At 34.6% G+C, this 13,032-nt stretch overlaps 1 protein-coding gene across 3 annotated transcripts in view; it reads right to left on the bottom strand.

Annotated features, from left to right (window-relative positions):
• fxr2 (fragile X mental retardation, autosomal homolog 2) overlaps positions 1 to 13,032 on the bottom strand; it is a 110,986-nt gene that overhangs the window by 52,909 nt on the left and 45,045 nt on the right. For all 3 annotated transcript variants that reach the window (XM_039746938.1, XM_039746940.1, XM_039746939.1), the window contains exons 4-8: positions 11,079 to 11,150; positions 10,106 to 10,254; positions 9,922 to 10,015; positions 3,350 to 3,466; positions 796 to 966 (exon numbers count right to left, since the gene is read on the bottom strand). In XM_039746938.1, coding sequence (XP_039602872.1) covers positions 796 to 966; positions 3,350 to 3,466; positions 9,922 to 10,015; positions 10,106 to 10,254; positions 11,079 to 11,150 — 603 coding nt within the window. The remainder of the gene's footprint in view (positions 1 to 795; positions 967 to 3,349; positions 3,467 to 9,921; positions 10,016 to 10,105; positions 10,255 to 11,078; positions 11,151 to 13,032) is intronic.

Genomic DNA, 13,032 nt, shown 5'->3' with positions numbered 1-13,032 from the left:
TCCTTTTTCTTCCCCATTCATCTACATTCACTTACTAATTCATCTATTTATTTTTACTAGGTTTAAGTTTTATTCTGCTGCCCATGCTCTCTTTCTCAGGGGTGGGGGTTGATTTGTTTTCAGTCCTATTCTTGTAAAAGTGTTCTATTTGTATGAAATGTTGTGTGATTTCAATAAAATCAATAAAATTTTAAAATAAATGAGAACGCTAGGAGTACATCCAAGAATGTTCAGAACTTCCAAGCCTGCAACTGATGAGTGGTATGGATAACAAGTTGAAAAGCATTTGCATTCATTGGAGGAGTAGCCCTTCATCTCAAAAAAACAAAGCAGTACGTGAACAATTCCATAGCTCTTTCCAAGAAAGTTCTCTAAACAATTTTGACCACAGCAAAAAAACCTTTTATTTCAACAAATTTGCGGGGAAAAAAAGTCATTCTTTCACCTAAGAATTAGATTTGAATAAGCATATATTTCACGGGCAGATAACATTTAAATGACTAATTGGGGTTACAAACTTTGACACGCTGCAGTAATTGCTGACTGCTCTCTTCTCCTTTACATATTTGGTGTTTTACATGATCACTTTTTCGACAGTAAGCAAAAGACAAAGATCTTTATTATGGGGTGCATGGTGGAGCAGTGGTTGGTATTGCTTCAAACCCAACCCTAAGGACATGGATTTGAATCCCAACCCGTGGGTCAGCCATTTAGTATAAGCATCAAGATCTTTTCTCATCAACATTTTTAAATTCAACCGTGTAAATCTAAGCAGCACCACTTTCAACTTCTCACCTCGCCATAGATACGGAAGGTACAGCTTTCCTCTTCTAGTTCAATAGCTGTCACTCCAGGTACTTTCCTGGCCTGCTGGATGTTCGCTCCATGGGTACCAATTGCCAGCCCCATCAGGTCTTCCCGAACTTGGAATTCCTCCTGGAAGGCTGATGCCAGCTGCTTACTTGTCTGTTGTAACAAATTAGAGAACATTAAGACAAGAAATTGCTGGACTTGATGCTACAAAACACATCCAAAACATTAAGTGTTGGGAGTACAATCAACCAAAAATATAGTATGTGTCTATTAGTTAATGGCTATAAAATACAAAGTTTAACAAAAGGAGCAATAAGAAGTGTGCTGAAAAGGAAATATTGCAATTTTGCCCTCCATAATTGAACAGAATAGCTCAATAAAATGTCTGGACTTATGTTTATTCTATCCTTAACAATATTGCGCAACATTACATGCATTATATGACTCAAGTAGGTGTTAGTTTACTTACAGTATATTAATTCCATTTTAGTATCACAAATAAGAACTATACAAATCATTGTGAAGTATTTTCTTGCACAAGGTACATACAAAGAGAAGCTGCAGTGCTGTGTTACTTAGTGATTACTACATAAGATTTAAATCAAAATGTTTTGGGACAGACTTGATATTAATTTAAAACTGACAAAATTTTACTTTACAGTTGGATGTACCTAAATGCAGAAACTTAAGTGCCTACTAACTGTAAAGGTCACCTATTTGTCTGCAAGTCCATCTATTTCAGCTAGAGTTGAGACAACTTACATGTCCCGTCATTTATACAAGTGTAATTAAATTAGGTCATTTTACAATGGTAACGGCCTTTTGGCCGACATGAATTTGTTTCCTAAAATTACAAAGTCTTGAAAGACACTATATTTGGTTTTAATTTTACCAATCAATAGCTAATGAAATTTCTGTGAAACAGAAAACAGCAAGGAGTCTGACATATACTTAAGAGTAATGCCCACATAATCCAAAGCAGTTTTACGAGGATGCTGAATACTGTATTTCAGTCCTCTGAAATGTGTTAGGTTATACTTTGTTTAATGTTCATTAAAATAAAAAACATAACTGTTTAATATGCTGCATTTTTAAAATTAAAACATACTATTTTTAAAAAAGTGCACATGCAAGTAGTGTCAACAGCCAGATTATATTCTTTTCAATGCATATGCGTGCCCCAGTTTATTAGTGCGCAATTGACTGTGTGGTAAAATACCATAAGGCATTTTGTAAACGTACAATACTTCCCTCTTTTAGATTATTGATAGCTCATTCTGAAAAATTTAGGTAGCTTTGATCTCATTTACTAGCTATGTAAAGTACCTTTCAACTTGGTAGGTTTTCTTGTGTAAAACTCAAAATGTTGATTAACTTTAAGGTAACTGGCAAGTTGCAGAAACCCCTCTGTTGTAGTTTGCTCAACAAGGTTCAAGGATAGTCCTTGTATACAATTATCTGCATCATTATGAACAGAGGTCTGTCTGCTGTTGAAGTAGCTCCCCACTCACTATATAAAAAGTACTTTGAGTAGTGAGAAAAATGCTATACAAAGAATTATTATTACAGTACTGGGAATCAAAAGTGTTTTATACATTCAGATTTTAAAACTTCAAAGTAAGTTCTTCTTTGACCTTGAAGAAGAAGAGTTTTAAAGGATAAGTTTGGTATTATTCAAGTGCTTTATAATCATGGCATATATTTGCCACATAATACTTAAAACTTTCCAAATACTTCACTTTACAGCAACAAAGGTTTTGATTTATATTAAAAAAAAAAAAACACATGCTTTCCATGTTTATGAGGTATCCCTGTAACAACAAAAGAAAACTATAAATAATATTTTATCGGACTCTTGAAACATTTTTTCCTCAAGGTAAGAATACATTTAATGCTCACTTGTCTGCTCATAGCCTCTGTTGTGGGGGGAGTTACAACAATCCAACAAGACCCCAGCTCCAAGCTATATTCTGCTTATACTACTACTTTTGTTTCTGCAGTATTTATGTTCTGCCATGGCTTGTAAGAGTCAAATGTGCGTTCAAATAATGTAAAAGCAAATTGGCAGTGATAAAGTGGCCTAAGTGTGCATGTGTATTTGCCCAGTGATGGACTGGTGCCAGATCCAGGTGTTTTTCCTGCCTTGTGCCTAATGCTTGCTGGCCTAGGCTCCTGCTACCCATCGAACCTGCCCTGGATTGTGTGTTTGGAGGATAAATGGATTATCATCATTACTACTGTGCCTATGAAGGGGGAAAAATATATAATCATCTTTCTAGGGTCTGCCCCATGTTGATGTAGGGTAAGCTCCAGATGTCCTGAAACCCTTCACTGGTTTTATTTTCCTTCTTAAAACAACATGTATACACCATTCTGTAACATACTAAATACTTTTGCAACATATTAAAATGTACTTCCACAGTACCAATGGCCTGTGACTTGGCAGAACATCACTATGAAAGAAAAAAAAAAAAGTTTCAAAAGAGGGTTGAAATGGCTAGAACACTGTAGACAAAAAAAAAACCATTAACAGTACCTCTAAATGTTTCGTTGCTTCTTCATTTCGGGACATCAACATAAGTTTGGTGCGGATACTTCGGAAATGCATGTCACTTAAAAGGGAAGCTCTTTTCACCGTTGACTCACTTGTGGACTAAGTATGATAAGAAAGAAAAATTTTTTTTTAAAGAAATCAGCCAATTTGCTCCACACAGCTTTGCATACAGATTTGGTGGAAACACCATCAATAACCTATATAAAGACACAATGTTACATGTATATGTTTAAAGTCTCTGTTTAGACCATAGTTGGGCCACCTTAATCTTTGAGCAACAAACTGCAAGGGTACCCCACATCCCCAACTCAACAAGATGTTCAATATTATCACGACTTTTAGTGAATCCTACCTGCTAAACACTCCTTTTATGCAATTTATTTCGTTATTTAAAAAAAACATTCCCTAAGGCAGTTACAGTTGAGGCTGGTCAGGTGTATTATTCTTTATTTAGTAGCTGACCACTTTATAAAATGTTTCTTTCATGTAAATTTCTAATAGAGAGAATATAACGACAAAAGTTAATGTGCAAACACACAAAATTTGAAGAAACTATCATTTTAGTAAATAACTGATTTTTGTAAAATTTCAAAACAAATTCACCCTGCCAGATTCTTTCAAATGCAGCAAAAAGAAACACAGGGAGCATTTGATTGACATAATGGTTGCGATATCATTAGCAGTCACAATAGACCAATTAGATGTAGCTGACCCATGCCCTTTTAATTAATACAAATACAGCAAATGAATAGATGAAGAGTTTGTTTTTCAAACTAATGATTTTGTAAAAAATAAATAAATAAGTAACAAAACAACATAGCGCTACATTGCATGAAAATGTGCTATACGTGTTTTACAAAATGAAATAAAAGATAAGGAAGTATAAAACAAACATGATTAGGCAATAACATTACACAGTATGTAACAGAAAAAGGCAAGGATGAATGACCAGGAAGATGGGGGTGGGGGTAAAACCACCTCCAGTTGGGCAGGAGAAGGGAAAAAAAAAAAATCTGCGATGGTTCCAAGGCCAAAAGACCACCCAAACCCCACCATGAGTGAAAGAGAGGAGTTAAACGTGATATTATTTTTTTTTTTTTTGAGTAGAAGTTATGAAAAGTGTTATATATACACACACATATATATATATATATTTATATATATGTGTATATATTATATATGTGTATATATTATATATGTGTATATATTATATATACACACACACACACACACACACACACACACATATATATATATATATACACACACATATATATATATATATACACATATACATATACATATACATATACATACATATACATATATACATATATACATATACATACATACATACATATATACATATATATATATATATATATATATATATATATACATACATATATATATACATATATATATATATATATATACATATACATATATATACATATACATATATATATATATATACATATATATATATATATATATACATATATACATATATATATATATATACATACATATATATATATACATACATATACATATATATATACATATATATATATATATACATATATATATATATATATATATATATATATATATATACATACATATACATATATATACAACACACACATATATAAACATATATATACATATACATACATATCTACATATATACACACACAGCTATTTCGTATCAGTGCAATACGCTGCTTGTTAAAACGGATAACTCCCGCTCTTACGTGCAAGTCTGCGTGAATATTATGAACTATCGTATTTGTTCAAGTTCTATTTAAATTTTAAATAGAAGGAATTTTTATTTAGTCGACAGAAATATCTTTGGTAGGAATGGTAAAAATAGACAGGAATATTATTTGTGAATAAATCAACTCAAACCTTAAATAACTTAAAAGAACAAACATTCAAATTTCTTTACTCTTATGTAAATTTATATAAAAAATAAACTTAGATTTTAAATATCCCAAAAGATTTTGCTCTCCATAAAAATATATCCTTTCAAAATTATACAAATTCAAATATGAACATGCTGCATAACAAAACCTGGAAATATAAATAAAATGTGTTCCTTTCAGCAATAACAAATCAAATCATTCAGTTGTCTTTGCTCATATGTCATTTTAGAGTGGGACGCCTGGCATCTTTTTTTGGCAACAAGTTTGTTTATGTTTGGTGTGAGGTTCTGTGTTGTGGAGATACTCAGGATGGATTGCAGGTGCTCATCAGTGAGGCGACTCATGTGTGCTCTTTTGTTATTCTTTATCACTGAGAAGAGCTTCTCACACAGATGTGTGCTACCAAACATGCACAAGGTTCGAGCCGCATGTAGACGGACTTTTTTTGTTCATCAAAGTCACCAAAGCGCCGTGCAAACTCAGTGCGCAGTGCGCTCAGTTTATCAGCAAAGTGCGTATTTGGGAACACCGTAGTGACGACTTGGTTTAACATTACTTGGCAACAGGGAAAGTTGCACTGGTGCATTTGTGTCTCCCATAAAAGCAACTTCACTTGAAATCACTTTGTGATTGTGCACGGGTAAAAACGTCCGCTGAAGTGTCAGATTCTTATTTAATTCTTCTGCTTTCTGTATCTTCTGCATTGCATTTAGGTCTTTCAGCCTCACTGATGAGCACCTGCAATCCATCCTGAGAATCTCCACAACACAGAACTCCCTGATGTTTTGTCTCATAGTGCCGTCTTAGATTAAATTCTGTAATTACAGCCGCATTAGCTCCACAAATGAGACACACGGGTCCAGTAAACATATACTCAGCCTCCCATCGGTTTTTAAAGGCTCTATTTTCAGAATCAACTTTTCTCTTTGGCATCGTGTGAGCTAGCTTCGCAATAACTTGCAGCATCATAAGCTAGACTTGATTAACGCGGTAAGTGTTCGGCAAGGCAGCTGAAGCGCTGCATTATGGGATCTGTAGTTTATTGTGTTACCAGCGATTCATATACCCAGGCCATTAATAACAATAATACAGTATATAAAATGATCTCGCGGGCCACATCTTGAGTTTGACACATATGGACTAAATAGAACTTGAAAAGATATATTTTTTCAAATGTGATCGCGCAATTCATATAGAGTTGACGCGCACTACAGCCTGCATGCCTCAATAAGTCATCCTCCCCTCGCTCTTACTTTTTTCCGCTCATCTAATGAATACACTGAGTATGGCTTTACCAAAACAATCATTGATGGCTAATAAAGTATCCATTATTCAAGTATGTAGATCGTAGTATATATATATATATATATATATATATATATATATATATATATATATATATATATATATATATATATATATATATATATATATATATATATATCGCATATATATAGAAGTAGTGTGTTAAAAAAAGCTAGAAAACGAAAAGGGAACATTTTAAAAATAACGTAACATGACTGTCAATATACAGTATTTGTTTTGTGAGTGTTACTGAGTGATGCTGTCATCAATGATTTGATTATCATTATTTCTTTCAATCAGGTTTGTATTTGTAGGATATGTTGTGTTCAAGTTACATCCCGTGTTTGTCCATCGTTGTAAAGATGGCAGGTTTCATTCATCGATTCGTTTCTTACTGGATCAATAAACAGCTCGTCGTCTTCTTTATCCGAGACCTGACACACTGCATGCACGGGTTTTTTTTACACTGTCTTCCTTTAGCGGGACATTGACTTTTTCCACCGTGTGCTTTGTTTCCGCAGTAGCTGGATTTATGAATATGCTTGTATGTATCAGACGCTTCATATTTTTTGCTGCCTTTTCAATTGTGTAATTCGGTTTTTGTTCAGCGCTCTTTGGAACTGTTGCTTTTATCTGTGCACTGCGTCAGTTCACGTGAGCCGCTCGGTGTACATGCATCGAAGTTTCCCAGCTGTGCTGGTGCCATCTCGGGCTATGTCCATGGCTGTATTTAATGTTACCTTAGTCCTGGCACTTAAAACTTTCTCTCGCAGTTTCGCTGAGTTTGTGCCAAACACCACCCTGACCATCTCATCTTCCTCTGCATAAGCACAGTCCTTAACCCGTGAATATTTAGTGGGAGTTTGCTATTGGATTGCCGCTGACGGACGGCCTTATATGGGCAGGCACTAAATTACAAACGCCAGTGGCAGCCTGTCTATGAACTTAATGTAAAGTGTAGGTTTACATCGTGCTTTGTTTCCGAAGTAGCAGAACTCATGAATATGGTTGTATATGTCACTCGCTTCTTATTGTTTCGCTGCCTTCTCAATTATATAATGCATGTTCTCTTCAGCGCTTTTTGGAGGTCTTCCTGGTTTTCTATGTACTGCGTGATTACGTGTGAGGCGTGATGATGTCACACGAAACTCCGCCCCCATGGCGTTCAAGCTCATCTCCATTACAGTAAATGGAGAAAAACAGGTTCCAGTTATGACCATTACGCGTAGAATTTCGAAATGAAACCTGCCCAACTTTTGTAAGGAGGCTGTAAGGAATGAACCTGCCAAATTTCAGCCTTCCACCCACACGGGAAGTTGGAGAATTAGTGATGAGTGAGTGAGTGAGTGCTTTGCCTTTTATTAGTATAGATATATACATATATACACATATATATACACACATATACATATATACACACATATACATATATACATACATATACATATATACATACATATACATATATACATACACACATACATATACACATACATACATATATATCCCACAGCAAGTTTCCATCACTAATCAGAAATCAAAGGAGCCCAAAGAACATATCACAAGAACTGCACAAATAAACAAGTATATTTAAAATATATCGTAGAAGAAACAGGTTTACAAGTCTTTCCACTGCTACCTTATTCATAGTTCTTTACAGGATATATCTGTGTTACCTGGCATCGACAGGGAAATTTCCTAAGATGGTAGGCCTCTATTAACATCTGATTAACCGATGGCACTGTATCAGAAGTACTATGCAATTAACTAAGATTTCAGTACACACCTGTTTATTTCAAAGCAGAGGCTAATGCTCGTTCAATGGAGCTCCTTACTCTTGAACGCGCTTTATACAATTGCCCAATAAATATATAATAAAATATTCCTGCCACTGATTAATTCTTGCTTTTTCTAGTGACTGACCTTGGGATCTGTGGATGACCACTACAAAACACAATTTTACACTAAACTGTATAGCTTTGAATTGTAACTGATAATTAGTAGGAATAAAGATAATGTGGGGTATTTTATTCCTGAAGGATGCACCTGTAAAAACGGTAGCTACAATCAGATATGTAATGAACGTTTTGATCTGTAGTCTCAGAGTTACTAAGTTTTGGAAGGATTAGACCAAAAGCAATACACAAACTGAAACAGGGCTAATGTATGGCAACAACATTTCAGGGAAAGTGGGGAACTAAAAAGATGCAACCAGTAAGAACTGAAATAAAACCCAACAAAAAAAACTACATTGTTTTCAGTTTTGTTAAAGTACAGCAAAACGAAAATCTAACCTTTCAAGGCACACTATGTACTTGTCACACAACAGTAGCAAGTCATCTGAACGAAACTCTGTTTTAGTTGTACATTATTAATTTTCAATCAAGAATTTTTGTTTCCGAGTTCACTGCTAGTCATATGTTCACCTGGGGTCTGCAGTAGCGATATTATTAGAGGTTTTCAAGTTATTTGTTTACATTAACTCATGCACTTGTTTTCATGTTTTAGGTCAGTTTTATGTTTAAGCTTGTATTATAATTTGTTATAATTTGTTTTTGTTTAATTAATATGTGTCAACCTCAAAAGCAAAAGTCAGACAAACGTCTAACACGCTGTTTAACTTTTAACTTATTACAAACAGCAATAAAGTTCAGGCTGTTAATTTAAGTAGCCCTTGCTATGAATTGTTTTGTCATGTAAATGTATTATAGTGATTTCTTTGAAACACCTACGCTCACAGCCATAGAATCTGGCACTGGGACTCAAGCTTTATAGTGCACTTGCTAACCACATCCTACTTGAGCTTTGCCGAACTTTCTTCAAGCATACTCTCTGTGCCATGTATCTTGCAGCATCTTTTTCTTCACTCTACCCTCCACCCTACAAATCAGTGCCGCTCTTTGTATGGCTTTACTGTCTCTTTTGTTGGCAGGTTTTATTTACTAAACCAGAAAGCCCCAATCAGCCAAGAAGCATGATATCAGGTAACAGAGAGAAAGAAAGACACTGACAGCCCACCTCCTAAACACTACATTGATTCTTGGGATTTTTATTTCTTCCACAAGAGTAATAGTGGACAAGTGATGTCACCAATTTACTTTTTCTAGAAATTTACACAAAAATGATTGCTTAGTTTCATACCACACTTTTTTTCAATGCTTATGCAGAGAAGAGTACATTCCACTATTAAAGATAGAAAAACAGGACTGTTCCCATTTTAACAATGAGGCACTTAACTAGATTTAAAAATATGAAAATGTAGAAAGATCCTTGCAAAAGCACTATAGGACAATCAAAAAAGAATCAGTCAGCACTTACTAGTACTATCAGTTCATGGCCGGCAGTGCTGTAGAAAATGCAGTTGGCTCCAATAGCTTTCCTGAAGTCTTTATGTATGGAGTCATTCGAACAGCTACCTCAAAAAAAAAAAGAAATAAATAACAATCATGCAGAAAAAGAAACGGAGTAATCAAAGCACACGTGTTTGCCCATGCCAACTCACGTTTCCCGGAGGTCTTCAGGCACGGGGATTGTCACTTTATGGAAGCTATTTGAAGAGGCAGGGCTGTTGGGATTCACCGGTCGAATTCGCTCAAGCGTTACAATTTCATTGTAGGTGGCATCACAGGCAGCATACTCTATTACATAAAACTGCAAAGAAAATAGACAAAGGAAAGCAGGATAAATAGAAGTGGCTATAAAATTCCAGAACTACACATCTCATTCAAAATGATGTGGGCTACAAGTGGTGAAAAGTTAGATTTGCTCTACCCATTTGTTTTGCTATGGTTTCGCCAAAAGCTGAAAGCAACCAGAACAATTGAGCTATTAGCAAATCGCCACTCACATAGTATGTTACACGCTCAAAATTATCAGTCGACATAGAATTGTTAATAAGTGTCATTAAAACACTTTAAGCTCAATAAAGCAACACCAACAACTGCTGGAAACAGTTCTAAGTCCCAACCACATTAAGGAAAATAAACAGAAAATATACAAGGTGTTTTTTGATTAATGTACGGTTAAAAAAGGGAGTGTAACTAGTGCATAAAGCACTTCAATTTAAGCCACTTAACATTCAACTATGAAAAGGATGGAAGTTATTATACAAAGTAATTATAATTTGAAAGTCACTATGGATAAAAAGTGACTACTAATAAAATGAAAGTACATGAAAATTATATCAGATTTAAAAGTAAAAGGATAGCTAATGTCAACTGAAAGGAAATAAGGTGAGCACTAACAGTGGCGTGTGGATGGCACTCAATAGACCAACTTTGTAAATACATATCTAACACACAGCTAATTATCTCTTGACTGTTAGGTACAATCATAAAATTATTTTAAATTCTTGTTCTTTAAATATATTTTATACCAATATCTACTGTATATCCATCTTGATAATAATGTACACACCTCTAATTAGTTTAACATATGTAAAATAAGTAAAGACATGGAAAGAAATTTGTACTTACTTCTCCTTTCATCATTCGAACCCTAGCCAACCACCAACCACAAGGTTCATGCTCATTAGCTCTGGAGTATACCTGAAAAGAAAAAATTGTCCACAATACCAACTCTTTATTTTCGCTACAAATGTTAACACTCTTTACTGAATTTACTGTAAAAAGAAAAATATTAAAATTACCTACTGTGTAAGTTACAACACAGCTAAATTCTATTTCATTTCTATACATGAAGTAGTAAGTAGGACCCCAGATTTTTATGATTTAGAGACAAGTGTTTATGCATGATATTGGTTTTAGCTTTAGGAAAACCAGACTATAAAAATAAATTTAATAAAAACATAGCTAAATCCATTTGAGCCAATATGTCAGCCTACACTTATGGCAAAAATTTGCCAATGCTAATTTATTTCTAGTAAGTACTGTTGTGGAATGGAGCCTTAGAGTAGCTGTGCTAGTCAAGTCCTGGATTTAAATCCCTTCATGGCCACTGACTTTGAGGAAATATGTATATTTTGGGTTTGTCTCCACATACTCCTGTTTTCCCACTTGCATCTAAAATACATTTGTATTATATCAATTGGTAACACTAAACAGGACTTAAGTCATTTACTCTTGCTACTAACTGGTTCTCCATTGCTAGTTGATTCATTTCTTAAGCTACTATGATGGAGACTGGCCCAACAGCATTAAATAAAAGATGGAAGCAAGACCACTCAGTCACTATAGCAGAGATTACTATATGACTGCAAAATAAAAATCACTAATTTTGTATGCTTTCATCAAGACCAAGGAGCTGCCAGTGCAACTTCAATGTGAAGTTGCAACGAAAAGAACCAGGAGAAGGTTATAACAAAGATTGACAAGTTTTGAACTTTCCTATAAGCACCATGACGTCAAATCTAACAAAAAGGGGGTGGGGGGAATCTGGCACAAGGACAATACCAAGATCTGTCCATCCTACCAAATCAAGAAACCACACGAAAATGCAGTTGTCAGAGAAGTGACCAAGAGGACAGCTACAACACTAACAAAGTGGAAGAGATGGTTTCCCAAAATGGGAGAATCTGTGTAGTCATCAATAATCCATTCAGAAATTTGCACACTACTTATTTCAGAAAATGGCAAGAGACAGTTAATGATTTCTTTCTTTGAAGTCATTCATGGAGTTTGCTTAAAGTCATATGAGAATATCTGAAAGCTTTAGGAGGAAAGTTTTGTGGTTATGAGGGGCTATTGCCTGAAAGCAAAAAATTATGTTTGCTACTAACCAAAACACATCCATTTAATCCTGCTATGGATGTCACTTGAACTGATATTTTGGAAACAATTCAACTTAACTTATTCAATTTAACAACAATACCAATGCTCATGTTTAAATTTTCTTTTTTCAGGAGACATTAGAAAGAGAACAACTGAGGACATTGTATTACAGTGAGTAAAAATAACTAGTAATTCCGAGTTTTTTAAAAACAATTTCCAGTTTCCTGTTCGTGGACATTTATTCAAATCACTTCTTTCATGAGGCAGATCTAATTTTAGAGAATTACTGCTAACATGGCATCTTGATTTGTAGCAATTTTAAATGAACTTGAAACAAATCACTTTTGTAACATTTCCAAACATCACTAAATGTGCTCATTTGTGGCAATCTATGACATTTGAAACCATTATTGTCCTGTGCTAGTTAGGCCAGTAAGCTAAATTAGATTGAGCAACACATGGCAAGGACAGGAGTTATTCTGAACAGTCAGCATGGGTTCAGAAAAGGGAGGTCGTGTTTTACTAACATGTTGGAATTCTAGGAGGAGGCAACAAAAGGATACGATCAAAGTGGAGCTTATGATATTATTTATCTGGACTTTCAGAAAGCATTTGATAAGGTGCCACATGAGAGGTTGGGCATCAAGTTAAAAGAAGTGGAAGTTCAGGGTGATGTTTTTAGATGGGTGCAGAATTGGCT

Source organism: Polypterus senegalus, chromosome 3 (assembly GCF_016835505.1).
Source record: "Polypterus senegalus isolate Bchr_013 chromosome 3, ASM1683550v1, whole genome shotgun sequence".
Taxonomy (NCBI): domain Eukaryota; kingdom Metazoa; phylum Chordata; class Cladistia; order Polypteriformes; family Polypteridae; genus Polypterus; species Polypterus senegalus.
This window is presented reverse-complemented; position numbering and strand designations above follow the sequence as displayed.